Source organism: Humulus lupulus, chromosome 7, assembly GCF_963169125.1.
Source record: "Humulus lupulus chromosome 7, drHumLupu1.1, whole genome shotgun sequence".
Classification (NCBI taxonomy): domain Eukaryota; kingdom Viridiplantae; phylum Streptophyta; class Magnoliopsida; order Rosales; family Cannabaceae; genus Humulus; species Humulus lupulus.
The window spans coordinates 206,179,844-206,197,530 of record NC_084799.1 but is presented as its reverse complement, the minus strand read 5'-3'; the positions used below and the strand labels follow the sequence as shown (position 1 = coordinate 206,197,530).

Below are 17,687 nucleotides of genomic sequence, written 5' to 3'. Positions count from 1 at the left end.
GACCTACCATTAGAACTCTTTTTGAAGGCCTACCAAAAAAATTTCCACTAAAGTGAGGGTTACTTTGTTGAAAAATTAAAGAACATATATAGGGTATATATTTAAAATAAAGGGTAAAATACAATGCATATGGTCATTACTCATGGAAGGTTCGTGGAAAAGAAAAGAAAAGAAAAGTAAAATACTTTTTCAGTCAATAACGTGCACTAAATACTCTCTACTTTTCAAACCAAGAAACATCTCTTAAGCTCTTTATAATCCCTCTAATTTATCTCCCATCCAATTTGTTGTGATGAAAAAAGGAACTATATTATAGTGCAAAAATGAATGAAGATGTGTCTGATCCCCACCCAAATATTAATCATGTTGACCTCTCTTTGAAGCCAAGTATGGATGCAGATGATGATCAGCGTCAGAAGAAGTACTTATACGATGTTTTTATCAGTTTCAGAGGAGAAGATACCCGCAAAACTATTACTAGTCATCTTGAGAGAGCACTCAAGGAAAGAGGGATTGAAACGTACATCGACGATAAACTTGAGAGAGGAGGAGAGATTTCCAAAGCTCTTTTGGATGCCATTGAGGACTCCAAATTCTCTATAGTTATTTTCTCGACAAATTATGCGACTTCGTCGTGGTGCTTGGATGAGCTTGAGCATATTATCCAATGTAAGAAAGAGAAGATGCAAAATGTTCTGCCTGTGTTTTATAATGTTGATCCAGCTAATGTGCGCACACAGAAGAAAAGTTATGCAGATGCGTTTGTGGAACTTGAATAGCGTTTTCCTGATACCAAAACACGAAAATGGAGGAGTGCTCTAACTGAAGCAGCTAATCTTTCTGGATTTTCAGAAAAGATCTACAGGTTCTCTCTAAATTCAATTCTATTATATGTATATATTTATATCTATTTTATATAAAAAGTGTTCTGCAATATCGAATTTTTTTAGTTTTAATAGTTTTTTATTTTTTTAATATTAAATTTAACATAATATTTTTATATTTAACAAAATATTTTTATATTAAACGTTAAATTGTAAATACTAATTAAATTTAAATAAAATAAATAATTAAAATATAATATTTTTGAGATATTTATAAAGATAATTATTTTAAAATAATAAATAAAATAAATAAATAATTACAAAAATTAAAATAAAATATTTTTTTAGATATTTTACAATAATAATTATTTAAAAATAATAAAATTATACATTTTTTAACTTAAATAAAACTTAATTAAACTTAAATATACTTATTAAAATATCATATTAAACATATAATATAATTTATTGTTAATTAGTAACAAATTGCTTTAAAAAAAATTAGCAAAAAATTTAAATTTAAAATCCACATATAATATTTAACATTATATTAAATGTATAATATACAATCTCTTGTTGTCACCCTCAAATTCAAAACCTAGAACAAACATAAATTTGAACAAAAATAAATAAATTATTTAATTAAAATAGGATATTTATTTAAAATTTATATGACATTAATATAAATTTAATAAAAATAATTAATAAATTTTATAAATAAAACTAAGCAAAACGTGCATATTACACGTTGTTTGTATCTAGTATATATATAGGGGGAGAATTGGACTCTTAGGGTTATCGACCTATAAACAGTTTTTGACACGATTTTTTGTATGACAGTGTATATTGTAGCTATTTAAAGTTTCGGCGCGATTTTCAGAAAATTCTTAATATTTTACAATACCGAAAACTAGGTTCAAACATGTTGCACGCGTGATTAATTTTTTTTATGCATGTGGAAAACAACATGTTTGAATCTAGTTTTCGGTACTGTAAACTATTTGGAATTTTTTGAAAATTTGCATGATGTTCTAAATAGCTACAATATATACGGTCATAAAAAAATTTGCGCCGAAAACTGTTCACGAGTCGAGTAACATTGAGAACTCCACCGGTAGGGCTTAAAGTGAAGCCCTTATAAAAGAATTGTCCTATATGTATATTGATTTTCAACAAAACTCGTAAATATTTCATCTTTTCATTTAAATGTACTTGTTGAACTATTAAACTTGATTTTAGATTTTTTATGTATTTACTAGAGCTTCTAGTGTCTTTTATGTATTTTTTAAAGTTTCTAAAATGTTCATATATTTATAAGAGTTTGAGTCTTTAGTATTTTAGAACTTTCATTTCTTAGTAAATGAGAATTGTCTAGATTAATCTACTAGCTAATAATTTAATTGTGTTTTTAGAAAAATCCATCCTATAAATAGAGATGTAGTCCCACCATTTTGTATTAAGCCAAAACTCAAGTTAAGTTCTATAAAAAAACCTCTTCCATCATAATATTATTTCCCATATTAACATTAGTTTTCAACAAAGTCTTCATGTATTTGCTAGAGTTTCTAGAATGTTCATGTATTTACTAGAGGTTGTTGAGTTTTTAGTATTCTAAAACTCTCATTTAGTAGATGAGAATTATCTAGAATACTCTACTAGCTAATAACTTAATTGTGTTTCTATAAAAGTCCATAGAGTTTTGTAAATTAGGATGTAGTTCCACAATTTTGTATCAAGCCAAAAACACAAGTTGAGTTCTTTAGAAAAGTCTCTTCCATCATATTATCTCCCATATTATCATTAGTTTTCAACAAAGTCTTCAAGTTCTCTCTCAAATTTTTTCGACAGTACCCCACCAATTATAATATTTTGTATTAGTGTACCAATTTATATAAATTATTTAGGAATTTTAATTTATTGCATATATAATATACCTTTACTATTACTGCATTAATTTTTATTATAGCGTGTATTTTAACTATAATTAATATAATATAATCTAGGAATGATGCTGAGTTAGTTGACGAAATTGTCAAACATATTAGAGAGAAATTGGAAACTCTTCATTCACCAATTGATTATTTAAAGAAAGGCTTAGTTGGAATCGATAAGCGCATTAAAGATCTCGACAAATTGTTAGCAAATGCTTCCAAGGTAGGAATTTTTGGCACGGGCGGGCTGGGTAAGACCACCCTAGCTGAAGTTGTATTCGAACGATCTCGTCATCAATTTGATCATGGGTGCATTTTAAAAGATGTTCGAGAACAAATCGAAAAAAATGGATCAAATCATTTGGCACAAGATTTTGTCAAAAGACTATCAAAGGAAGAAAATGGAGATTTCGATGATGCAAAAAAGAAAATGCTAAGTCAGAAAAAGTTGCTGTTAGTTCTTGATGATGTGGATTGCTTGGAACATTATGAAGCTTTGCTTAAAGATGAACGTGATTGGTTAAACTCTGAAAGTAAAGTTATCATAACAAGCAGAGATAAACAACTACTTCGAAATATTGTTAGAGGCAACGAAAACATATACGACTTACAGAGACTAAATGAAGAAGAAGCTCTTCAACTCTTCTTGTTGCATGCTTTCAAAAGGGAAAATGTTGAAGAAAAGGAGAGAGAATTTTCAAGAAAGTTTGTAGACTATGCTAAAGGTCTTCCAATTGCTCTTAAAGTCTTGGGTTCTGATCTTTATTTAAAGAGTATGAATGAAGGGCAAAGCTTGTTGAGTAAGCTGAAACAAGTAGAACCCGATCAAGGAGTACAAAAGGTACTAAAAGTAAGTTTTGATGGACTGGAAGAAAAAGAGAAGAGCATATTTCTTGTTATAGCATGTTTCTTTCGAGGTCAGGACAAAGATTTTGTGAAAGATAAATTGGGTGGTCGTGGTTCTTTTGATGCTGTTATTGGAGTTCTTGTTGACAAGTGTTTGATAACTATATCTAAAAGCACATTTGCTCATGGGCTAGTCCTTCAAGTGCATGATTTGTTACATGAAATGGGCCAGTCCATTGCTCGTGGGTTAGGTCGTAATCATTTGCAAAATCATAGTAGATTATTGATGTCTAAAGATATTTGCCACGTCTTGAAGAATGATAAGGTAAGCACTAATTAATATATATATATATATATATATATATATATGCGTGAATTATTTCGTACGTATTCTCTTAAATAAGTTACCCTTAATTTCATTATTATCTCTATCAGTTCAGACTTCATCTAATAATATCATTTATTACCTCTATATATCTTAATTTTAACATCACTTAATTTTCTTGAATTAATTTATTTATTTTCTCTATCAGTTAGAACTTTAGTAAATAGTTTAGATTTGTAGTCAATTATTGGAATTTTTATTTATAAGATGAAGTACTGTTTTCATTGGTAGCAATTAATTATATTTTGCTATTGAATTATGGTAGCAAAATAATTTAGTTACAAAATATAAAAATATAAGACCAAATATTTCTACTACCAAAATTATTAGTAGCTATTTACTAAATTTAGCTACCCATTTTCTTTTGGTAGCTAAATCTATTGGCGCCAAAATATAAAATTCACAACTTTATATATTATTTGCTACTATTTTGTTTTGGTAGCAAAACATACATTGTTTAGCTACTAATCTTTTAGTAGCAAAAAGTAAAATTTATTTTTGTTAAATTATTGAAATTTTTTGCTACTAATTATTTATTTGTAGCAAAAATAATATTTGAACCACAATATTATGCTACTAAATTATTAATAGCTAAAAGTATACACATATAATACACTACTTAATAATAACTTAATAAATCATACTTCTGCTTAAAATATATGTAAAAATTTGTTTAATGACATAATAATTATAATTATACATCCATATAGTTATAATTATTTAAAATTATGTATAATAATATATACTTATAAAATTATTAACACGTATAATAAATATAATATTCAATATAGTTTACTATCAATATATAAATTTAAGTTATATAACTTATACTATTTTTCACTATCTTGAAAAACTACCCACTACTCTGTCTCCCACACTCTGTCTCACCACTAATAATCACTCTCTAGAAACTGCTCCTATTTATAGAATATATCATCAATATATAAATATATGTATATATATGCATATATAAAGAATTAAATACTTATCATTCTTGACATTGAAGCAAAGGAATCTAGCAATGTCGCATCTCTCTCTCATATAATTCATCTACTAGCAACATATATCTCTCTCTCTTATAGTTATATATTTCTTCTCTCTGCAATGTCTTACTCGAAAATGTATGAATGTTCAGTTATTTCATTGATAATTCATCATAATTATATATTTTTCCCTTTGTACAGAATTGGCGCGAAAGATTGAAGATGTTTATAGTGTTAGCTGGTAGATTGAAGATTAAATAGCTGATGTTCTACACTTGAATTTGGAGGAAAGCCACTATGCATTACACGATTTTTTAATTTCTTTTATTAATTAATCCAGAAATCCTTGCATCTTGTATATGAATTTTGTATCTTGTAAAGTTGTAATATTTTTACTTAATCTAACCTTCTTTGTTTTCGTCATCAATGTAATGTATACAATATATATTTATCATAAGTTTATATTTATTTTGATATTTTTCATGATATTTTATTTACATTAAAATTATTGAATAATTATAATTAATTAATTGCAAAAAGAACAAAGAAAAAATACAATACAAATTACCAAATAAAATATTTGTCAATTTGCTAGTAGAAAATATTTTTTTAACTACCAATTTTAAAATATATTGCTACCAATTAATATACCATCAAAATCATATTACTAATTAATCATTATGTTAATTACTCGATTAAAACATTTGCTACCATTTTGTGGTAGCAAAAACAAAATTAGTGATGCAAAATCTAAGTATTTTGCTACTAAATATAATATGTATTGCTACAAAAAATTAGTAGCAAATAAAGAGCACTTGCTACTAATTTTTTTGGTAGCAAAATACTTTTAGCGACGGGGTATTAGCTACGAACTAGCTACCAAAAAATTTTAGTAGCAAAAACTATATTAGCTACCAAAAAGATATTATTTGCTACTAATATATTAGTAGCTAAAAGACTTATTTTTTGTAGTGATTGGTGCCCAACACCACAAGGAGATGATATTATGTTATTGGTGCAATCTAATATCGAGTGCCACACATTTGAATTTAATAAATATTATAGAGTATCATTAACCAATCATGAGATGCTACCTAATGTGGTGTTGGACACCTTAAGGTGTCAAATAACAACACTATATTCGTAATTTCATTCTTATCAATATAATAAACCGAAAAGTAAATAAAATGAATATATGTACCACTATTAAACTATTTGAAAAAAAAATCTAATTTTGACATAAGAAATTATGTGTTACATAAATTGAAAACAAAATGTATGTATGGGCATCTAATTTAATTGAAATTTTCAATTCTTAGGCTACTACCACAATTGAAGGAGTATATCAAGTTGATGGTGGCGATAGAGTACGAGGCAATTTGAGTAAATCCTTCAACCTTGGCGATAGAGTACAATTTACAGAGGTGATAAACTTGGACCCTTCAACCTTTAAAAAAGTACCATGTTTAAGATTGCTTAAACTACTGAAGAAAAATTCGCAAATTGGATTTGAATTCCCTCGTGGTCTTGATGGCACTTTTTCCGATAAGCTTAGATTCTTGGAATGGTACTACTACCCTTTGGAATCTTTAGGGTCAAATTTCACACCGCATAATCTTGTTCATCTTAGTATGGTTCGAAGCCAACTTAAGAAACTATGGAATGAAACTCAGGTATGTAAAATAATTTTATACTTTTATATAAATTTTATCGATGGAGCATGTTTTTTATAGAGGCTTCACTTTAAGTTCTACCGGTGGGGTTCTTCAGTTCTCGACTCATAAACAGTTTTCAGCGCAATTTTTTTATGACTGTGTATATTGTAATTGTTTAGAGCATCCTGCAAAATTTCAGAAAATTCTGAATAGTTTACAGTACCGTTTTTTTCCACGCACATAAAATAAATTAGTCACCTGTGTAATATGTTTGAACTTAGTTTTTGACATGTAAATTATTCAGAATTTTCTAAAAATCATGCCAATGCTCTAAATAGTTACAATATACACGGTCATAAAAAAAATCGCGCCAAAAACTGTTCAAAGATCGAGAATACTGATACCCCCACCGGTAGGATTTAATATTTATATATTGATTGATGATCTTGATTTAATATCTGTTTTCTTTTTGTCACGTGCAATATATATGCATGCATGATGTTAACAACTTGAAATATGTCAATCTTTCTCACTCAGAATTTGACTTGTTTTCCAAATCTCTCTAAAGCGAATCTTCAAATGCTGCGCCTCCATGGTTGTACAAGTTTAGTTGACCTTCCCCCGTTAAGGTTTCACAACATTCTTGATAATGCAGAGAAAGAATCTGAAGTCATGCACAAATATAATTGTTTAATGCTACAATTTATAAATCATAAGGTGTATGATGAGGCGCATGCTGAGCATAGAAGGATTCACTAGGATGTGAAATGTTATGTTATGCCCAGGAATATAATCCCATCCCTAGTGGACTATATGTGGACAGACGGGGCCTATAGTTGCTTGCTTGATCTCAAAGGGTGCTTCAACCTCAGAAGTCTTTCAGTGATGTCTGGTAATATAAAATTCATATGTTTGCGTTCAACTGCAATAAAAGAATTGCATTCCTCGATTGGCAATCTCAAAAATCTTCTTGTGCTTGATCTCTGTAATTGTAAATGGATCAAGAATCTTCCAACTAGTATTTGTAATTTGGAGTCATTGGAATACCTAGATATGTTTGGATGTAAATCCATTGAAAAGTTTCCCAAGCTTCCAAAAAATATAAAAGGACTAGATTTGAGTAGAACATCAATACAACAAGTGGATTCATCATCCTTTGAGTGTCTACCTTGTCTCCATATTTTATACATGAATAGTTGTATAGAGCTTGAAAGCCTCCCAACTAGCATATGTAAGTTGAAGTCTCTTGTGAGACAAGATCTTGGAAAGTGCTCACAATTGAAAAGTTTTCCAGAAATCTTGGAGCCTATGGAGAAGCTAGAGAAACTTTGGTTAAATGGAAGTGGGATTGAAGTGATGCCATCGACAATAGAGAATCTTGTTGTGCTTGATGAGCTAAACCTGTGCAATTGTAAAAATCTCAAGTGTCTTCCATTCACCATTTGTAAGCTCAAGTCTCTTACAAAATTATATATGTGTGATTGCTCAGAATTGAAAAGCGATCCAAAAAAGTTGGAGCCTGAGGAGTGTCTAGAGAAGCTTGATTTAGATGAAACAGGGATTGAAGAGAGGTGCCATATCCAATAGAGAATCTTGTTGTGCTTCGTGAGTTCAACTTCATCTACTGCAAAAATCTCAAGTGCCTTCCAACCACCATTTGCAAGCTGAAGTCTCTTACAACATTATATGTTCATGGTTGCTCACACTAATTAGATGATGTTCATTCATAATTGTATATGCACAATATACAATATAGTATCTATATATATAAATTTAATATGTATGATTATATTGTATTAAGTCCATTGCATTTATATAGTAATATAATAAAAGACTATCATTATTTATTGAATATTAATATATACGAAGGCAATGTGGTTTAATGCATATGAAAGTCACACGTATGATGGTGTGTGGATCACATAAACGGTCATCCATCTTTTTTATTTTTTTTCTTATTTTGTTTTTTCCTTTCAATTTATTTTTATATTTCTTTAATCCTAAAATTATCACACGTATAGACACTATGTATTACATTATTTTATCTTTTACTAAATAAATAAAAATTTAACACTTATATTTTATTATTAAAATTATTTACTTGTTATATTTTTTGTTACATTTTTTTGTTTTGTCTAAGTTTTTTTTTCCTTCTAGAGAACCATCATCCATTATGTAAATTTTTTATACTATCATTGTATACTTTGGTTTTTTCTTAAATTAATTACTCAGTAAAATTTATTCGAATATCTCTATTTTTCATTATTATTTTTATTCCCTTTCTTCTATTATTTTGTATTGATAATTATTTTTTAATAGTATTTTTTAAAAATTAAGTAATTAAAATGTGTTCTATTTTCATCATTTAAATGAATATTAACATTATTATAATATGATATATATTAGTTAATATCATATTATATATTTTAAAAAATATCATATTATTTTTTTTATAATATTTTCTTTTTAAATTTAAAAAATAAAATTTGTACTCTATATGTCATAATTTAAAAAAAAATAACATTATGAAATGATATATGTCATTTAATTATTTACTATCATATTTCATATTTTTAAAAATATCATATTACAATATCTAGCAAAATTATAAAAAGATATCCACCAAACGTAATTTTAATTAGGATTATTTTAATTAAAATCATACTATTTGTAAAAAAAAATATATTAGTTTCATATTAATTATAAACAAATATATTACAACTTTATAGAATTATTTTGAAAATAATAAAGAAGAAATAGTATTTTATGATTATTTTTTTAAGGCAAATGTGATCATTCATTTTATTTACCTGTTATTGTTTTCTTTTTCTTTTAATTTAATTGTTTTTATATTATTAAAACTATGTATGTGTATTAATTTTTGCTGGATATGTATGTTATTGTATGTGTATCATAAAATCAGAGGAGTGGCAAAATACATAATAATAATAATAATAATAATAATAATAATAAATATCTTAAATTCAATAAGTAACACAGTCAATTCAATTTTCAAGCCCAAGAGAAAAAGTTTATTAATTATGAACTATTTGTTTATATTATTATTTACTTTCTTCACTTATAAGAATTCAAAACAAAAATATATTTATCTACTTATTTATTTTTAAATCACTTTTAGTCTTCTGACAAAAAGTAAAATACTAGAGAAATAATAACAATATTAAGGGGTTGCTCGTGCCAGGCACGAGCCATTCACTAGTATATAATCTATAGTAATATATAGAAGCCGTGATATTCAATATAGCCTAGAATATTCCTTAGTGAAAGAATATTCTCTGTATTTATTTAAAAAAAATATAATTATTATATATGATTTGTTACTTTTTCATTAGTGTAGTCTTTATCTTTTGTTTTTTTGTGTTATTTCTTCTCTTTGCTCCTCATTTCATTCTACTTATTTTTTTTATTATTTATGTTTGGTTAAATACATCTTATCACTATTGTTGTTATAAACACCATATTAATTATATAATATCATAAAATTTAGCATTATCTGGTGATATGATGTGGCCATGAGGTGGCATAAATATACAATAGGTATAATTATGGGGTAGCATCAAAATCCAAAAACGTGCAAAGTGTAAAAAATGAAAGGAAAAAAACAATTAAATTATTGTTCACCTTCGAAAAAAAAAATATGACTCCACTTATTATAATTAATTTGAGACTAATACACTTATTATTGTTTTGCAAATTTTTGTCTTCTATACATTATTTAGTAGAAAACAAAAATTCTAGATTCCCTATTCTTATGTATTTTCTAGATTTTGTATTTCTGTGCAAATAAGAAAACGTTAAAAAAATATAATAATTTTGCATTTATTTGTTCAGAAAGAGAGAGAGTTGTAAACGTGCAAGTGAATAATTTTAAAATATTTTGCATTTTTATTCACTTTTTATGTATTATTTTTTTCCTTGACTGTTAAGTTATTAGAGAATTATAGAGATACAACTAATTAGTTCTTATTCATTAATAGATACAAATTTCTCTTGATACACCTATCTTTTTTAAATAGTTTATAATTATATATAGACAAAATATGACCAACAGTATTCATATAAACAACAAATAACATCTAATGTGTTTATATGTACATCTTATCCCCAAAATTTGAAAATGATGATGTGGTGATAGAAATGACAAGTGGTACGGAATGGTAAGGTGACCTGGCTTAGGAGTAACCCAGTAGACCGATAAAGAATTTTGACTGGTTTGAGAAGTGTCATGACCGACCAGGCATGACCTTGTCCGACCAGTCATGTGTTTGTTTGCCCAGGCATGACTTTGTTTGCCCAGGAATGACCTTGCCTGCCCAGGCATGACTTTGTCCGACCAGACATGAACTTGGCCGATTGGTCATGACCATGTCCGACCAGTCAAGTGCATGTCTGCCCAGCTAAGTGTATGTCGAATCGGTCTTGGCATACGCGGGAATCTCTCATTTATCCCACAAATTTGGTGTACTGTTACATTTTGAATATTGCTGTAATTTAAATATAATGAGAATAATAAAATATCCCGATTATGGGGGATATCATATGTACGATCCTAGGCCTATAAATACAAGGCTTATGGCGTCATAAATGGGACTTTTTGGAATATTGAACTTTTGATCTGAATTTTCTAGAGAGAGAGTGCTTATATTTGAGAGAATTCTTGTATTCTGAGAATCTACACTGAAGAAACTCAGTTGATTCAGGTTCATCTGATCTTGAGTGTAGATATATAATCATAACTCTAAGTGGATTAGGCTATTACCATCACATTGGGGCTTAACCACTATAAAATCGTTTGTGTCGTTTATTTTTTCTTGTAGGTTTTATCGTTTTTTACGTTCTCACGTCGTTGGCCAAAAACGCTGTCAACAGTACATATACCAACATTAATTTTAAAAGAACAAATATCAAATATATTAGTTCGAAATATGATGATAGATCTCTCATACAATTAAAATATTATTTAATCAAACCTTAATTCACACAAGAAATCAAATATGTTGCTACGTACTTTAAATAAAATATTATTGACTATTAACTCAATAATTAAGCACCGGTGGACAATATTGCTCAGAATAATTCTTCTAATTATAATACAACAAATTTCAGCCTTTGCATTTGTCCTTTTCATATACATATTTAATTTAAAAAACATTTATATATTTTGTATTTTAAACACCATAATCTACTATTTAAAAAAAAAAAACTAACCTCACCTATATTTATTTATAGTATATTATATATAACTTTGAATCTTCCTTATTACTTCAAAGATTTCTTATTACTTTTTATTTTTATCTTTTTTTTGTTTTTATTCGTGTCTTTGATTAATTTTAAAGGCCAATGACAAGTTTTTATATATATATATTTTTTATAATTATTCTAACTAACATATATATACAAACTTGATTAAAGATTCTTTGTTTTATTATTCGCACTTAGATAATTATTTTTATTGCTTTTTATTGTTTCCATTTGCCATTATTTATTTAGATATTACTATTTTTTCACTGCGTTTTATTGATAATTAATTTTCAAAGATAATTATATTTTCTCTTAAATACAATAAAGACTATTAATAATTAATCCTCTTAAATAGTTGTTTTGTTTATCAATCATTTTTGCCGTATTATAACATATGTCAGCTGATTTTTTATATATATTTAATTTAATAGATAAATATCAAATAAGTATGTGTCCAACATTCTGTTTGAATTTTAATTATAGTATTTTAAATTATTCATAATTTCTTAAAAATTTGTAGGAAATCTCTTGTAACTATATTATACACTGTCATGTAAAAATAAATATATTTGCAATTTATCAATGTTCCAAAAATACTAAAGTACCTATAAGTAGTGATTAAAAACAATCATTACTATAGTGGTACCCATATATATAATACATGATCTTAATTTTTATTAAAATTTTCATTAATTATATTTAAAAAGAAAAGATGTTATATATTTTTTATTACTTATAATCACGTATATAAATATACATATATTCATATTTAATAGCACCAAACATTATAAATATATATATATATGTCACATCCTAACCATCGCCGTCAACAGTTCCATTCTCATCAATGATCTCAGAAGGCTTTTGTGAGAAGTGATTCTTAAACCTGGTAAGATAAGGTCCCCAAAACTCCAGCTCCATGAAGGAAAACTCTCCATTCTGGTAGAAAGTCCAGCACCGATAGAGCATCTCCTCCAAAGCATTCATTGAGTCTGCAATCTCCAGCCTCGCTTTTTCAGTCTCCTCCTTGGCTTTAGCCTAGACCTCAGATACCTTATTCTTAATCATGTCAACCTCATCAAGTTTATTTTTGAGGTTATCAATTCCGCTCTGCAGTTGGTCCCATCGTTGGCTCACCTCCATGACCTGTTCTTTGGAAATCTGTTCGTTCTCTTGGGAGGCAGCCAGGGCGGCCTTGGAAATTTGCTCATTATCCTGGGCAGTGGCCATGGTGTTCTTGGAAATTCACTCGTTCTCTTGGGAGTCGGCTAGGGCAACTTGGACTCCTCCCTCCTAGCTCGATATCAAGAAATACCGTGGAGTTGAGACAGGATAGACTACAAAGGGAAATCACAGGTGAAGTATAGTTCGTGGGAAAAAAAAAAGAGAAGTACTATAGGGGGAATGAAAGTGACTCACAGTGACGTTCATTTTCATGGTGGACTCAAGAACATCTTCAGAAGTACGCTCCTCCATAGCCCTCAGGTCCTTAACATTGGCTCTATATGTGTGGCCAACCATATGGCTCGCCATCTCGTAAACAGTCCCTCGGACTGCTTCTGGGATCCTGGCCAGCTTGAGTGGTTTTACCGGGATCTAACCAGAGGGGATTTGAACGGAGGGGGCTTTGCCCTGAATAACCTGAGGGACCAGAGCAGATGCATGTCGAGGGGGAGGAGGAGGAACCTCTAGAATGGTAACGATTGTTACCGGAGCTACGGGTTGAGTTTGTTGCTGCTTCTGAGCGGGCTAGCACCTTTATCTTTCATAGGAGATTCGATGGAAGTCCGGACTTGGAAGAATTTTTCTTTGATATCCTAGCCCTTTTACTAATAGGTCCATCTCCGACCCCACCAGCCTTAAAGGAACCTTTCAAACCCAAGGCACCCTGCAAATCCATCTTTTCACGTGCAAAGGAATGAGCTGAGGATTCAGATGCAAAAATAATTAACCAAGATAATGCAAGAAAAAGAACAAAGCAAGAACTCTACCCTCCGATATATAGGAGGAAACTATTATGATCGGCTTAGGGTCATTAACCAGACTAGGTAAAATCTCTAACTCTTGGACTATCGGGGGAGGGGTGGACTCTAATATTATTACGCCCTGGGTCCTATGGGGTTTAGGCTCTTCTTCTGAGCTAGAATCATCTACAGGTTGCCTAAAATCGGAGGAAAATATGCCTTGGATAGGGAAGGCCATGTCCTAAGATTCGTACCATACTCCTAAAAAATGGTGGACCTAAAGTGGAAGGTATTGTCTATTGCAACAGCGCATCTGGGGTAGCTATGGTTGTAGCATACCACCAGATGATCCACACATTGGAGGAGAGTTGTGTTCAGGTCCGGGTCAACTGGGTAACGACTCACGAGCAAGCGAAGCTTAAAACGGATTAACCTAAAACTGGTTGTAGCCTAGTTTAATTCTCAATAGGGGTTACTTTAACCAGAAATGTCGGCTGCTGCCCCGGAGTTAGCTCGGTCTAGGTCAGGATGCTACCCATCCTTAAGAACTCCTCTCTTGCACACTAGTCACGCCACCTCTTCTTCCTCCTCGCTGTCTTCAACGGCGAGGACAACTTCTTGAGGAGGAGGGAGCTCGGGGGGTGACCCTCGGGCTCTGATAGCCAGCTTTTGATCTTTACATATCAAATTACAGGCCACAATGGTAGCATCGTTCATTACTGCTCAGAAATCCTTCTCCTTTGGAGGAATACGAGACAGTGTCTCGTACTGACCTCCAAGGGTCTTAGATCACCTTGCCCTCTTGGATATAGTTGTACAAAGATGCAACTCAATTAGAAGGGTTAAACTCAATAAGAAAGGTATTCATGTATGAAATTCGAAAAGTTAGGAAACTTACGAGAACGATTAAAGTACCAGTGAGTGCAGTTCTTGAACCCATTTAACATAAAGAATTGAACTTTATAGTCATTTGGGTGGCTGGGGAGGTCGATGCTTGAGGTCGAGCTGGGAAATCGAGTGAGGTAGTAAAAACCATCACCTCACCCCTTCTGCTCAAGTTTGGCCTTGAGGCAGAAGAAGTACATAATATCGGCCGGGGTAGGGACTTCGCACTCATGCTTCAAAAATTAATACTTTAGCCCCTCCAAAAGTCAATATGAGTTTGGGGGGAACTGGAATGGAGCCAGTTCGGCTTAGTTTAAAAAGTCTACAAAGTACTGGTCCAGAGGGAGGAAAGCACATGCTTTTAGGTGCTCATCACTCCATGCCCTGAAGTCATCCTGAAATGGGGCATAGCTCCGCTCTCCCTTTAGCAAAGATCGTGCAACGAGGCCATCTCAATCCCATGGCTCAGCAAAATCTTATTTTCCTTGCCTTGGGTCATTATTCAAGGCACGATATGCTCGACCTCATAAAAGGCATCAGGATCTAATACGATCTCCCTGTCCACCACTGGGTCGAAGTGGGGAATAGGAGTTTCGGACGCGATTTTCTTGCCCTTATTTTTGAATGGGCCATGATCTAGCTCATCTGACGACAAAGCGATATAATTAGTAGCGACCAAAAACAAATCCTAGCTACGACGAAAAAGGTACGATTGACCCAAGGGTTTGAATGCGGTTTATTTAATCCAAAATCTATGCAAGCTAAGTTATATCCTAGTACCAACGCGTGTTTCCACGCGCAGTCCTAAGCCACGCACTATAAACTTAGGAAATCCCCTGATACTTCGGGATTCGGGTGTCAGCTCCACCACTTTTTTTCGAAGGCAGTTTAATGCAAAACCACTCAGGGACTTGTAGCCCTTAAGCTACCCAGAATTGAACCTAAAAAACCCTTAAAATTCTTATGCATAAACAAGCAATCTAGATGCTTAATCATACGCCATACCCTTTCAAAACCCAAAAATCTACCCATTTCTTACGCACTTTGCTTGTAACCAAGTCTAATATTGTGTTTTTGGCCTATCATCAATCTCTATTAGGCCCAATCCTACCCAAAGTAAGGGACTATATTGAAAAAAAAATTTGAAGTGAAAGGAACTTATTGGAAAATAAGAGTGAGAATTTTAAGCCAAGTATAGAAACACTTACAGTTCAAATGGTTGATTGAGGGAAATAGTGATAACTTTGATGAGAGCGCTTGAGAACTTCTGAAGAATAGGAGATGGCGAAGGGTTCTTAATGTTTTCAGAAGAAAAAGGAGAAATTTTGAACGCGAAGGTGGTGAAGTGGCCTGACCTTCCTATTTATATGTAAGCTTTGAGGATTAATCTGGGCCATCCGATCGGGCCAGCTCAAGATCCAAAGGTCAGGATTAAATGACCACTGTAGCGACAAAAAGGTGATACGACAGTTGTCACAGTCCTCAAAACCCGAACAAACGCCAATTATAGACGGCCACGTGTTTAACACTCGAGTAGTGGCTAAGCACGATTTCACATGACGAAAGCCTAAAAGCCCCTACTGTGCTTATAAAAAATGATGTCATGCACGAGCAAGAGCTTGGGGGGAAAATTTTGTACCCTAAAATAAGAATGGATTCAACCATTCAGCTAGGGTTACAACTAGCAGATAGACACATGGAGAAAACGGGCGAGCCAAACATCTAGCTAACTTTGACGTGAGTAGCTCGAGTTAATACTTGACAGTGCGCCATGCAGATAGTCACTAGATTGCCTCTCAAAGACAATAACCTAGTTCGAGACATGTAATGGTTAGGTCGCCTTCCAAATACTTTGAACTTCATTCGAACTAGGTTCGTTTACTCTTCGATCTCCAACTCAAGGAATATGTTTAGCTCGTGGAAACCTGGTCATGACACACATTGAAGGATCTCGAAGGACTTGGAGGTTCCTTATACGCTCATTAATGCCTAGGCTATATTACATATTTATTTCTTGAGATAACGAGAATAATTTCCATAGGCAATCGTATCCCTATGTAAATGAGAATTATCTTGATTGATTGTTTACCATATTTATGCACGCGGTTACCCAAACCTATCCAATGATATTCACTATAAATTTCAGGGACAATCAACAGGCAATGAGACTGCTTTTTATGATATAGAAACTCTGCAGAAATTGTAACAGATTAATAATATTGTCTCGTATATTAGATGAATTTTAACCACCGAACCACGTAAATTGTGAGTGTAAGAAGTTGTTCATATAGTTCATTCGGTTTAGAAAAGAGCACTAATATCTTTGTTATTGGATTTCTTATTCTATTGTTGGCGAAAAACCGCGTCAACAATAATTAATTTATAAATCAGATATAAATTATAGTGCTTAAATTGTTTAACACAAGAATTAGCACTTAAGGGATTTGTAGAAAATGTTCCTAGTTGTTTATCTCAATGTACTCGAAAATATAATAACTTTTATGCTTGTTATTAAACAAATCGTAACTTATAAATATAAAGGCTCAATAAACATAAACAAGAGGTCATGACTACTCAAGATTTAGATTGATTGGCATATAATTGTCTAGCGACATTTTTAGAAATCTTTATGGCAATTGGTATTTTATTAATGTGTCCAACTCGTGTTTGGTCCAGTCCTATATGATTCTAATACCTCCACTTTAATATCTCTACATCAATAATCCAGATCAAGATCATTGTATTTTCAATGTTAGTAGACCGTATGAGCAGTAACCAGTTAAAGATCTTTTACTTAAATTCCCTTCCATGTGGACTATTTAGTTGATTATATATGTATAATTTTAATCATTTGTACTAATACAAGATTATATTCATATTTAAAAAACTTGAACTTCTTCTCTACTATTCAATTACATTATTCATTAATAAAAAATGTAATCTATCAAAAAA

At 31.0% G+C, this 17,687-nt stretch overlaps 2 protein-coding genes across 2 annotated transcripts; both read left to right on the top strand.

Moving 5' to 3' along the window:
- Nucleotides 1–323: 323 nt before the first annotated feature.
- LOC133792654 (TMV resistance protein N-like) lies at nt 324–779 on the top strand. Its single transcript, XM_062230561.1, has one exon. The coding sequence runs from the start codon at nt 324–326 to the stop codon at nt 777–779; it is 456 nt and encodes a 151-aa protein (XP_062086545.1).
- Nucleotides 780–2,725: 1,946 nt separating this feature from the next.
- On the top strand, nt 2,726–5,396 carry LOC133789247 (TMV resistance protein N-like). Its single transcript, XM_062227014.1, has 2 exons — nt 2,726–3,926; nt 5,171–5,396. Exons 1-2 carry the CDS (start codon nt 3,186–3,188, stop codon nt 5,228–5,230), a joined length of 801 nt encoding a protein of 266 aa, XP_062082998.1. The 5' UTR covers nt 2,726–3,185; the 3' UTR covers nt 5,231–5,396.
- Nucleotides 5,397–17,687: the final 12,291 nt, after the last annotated feature.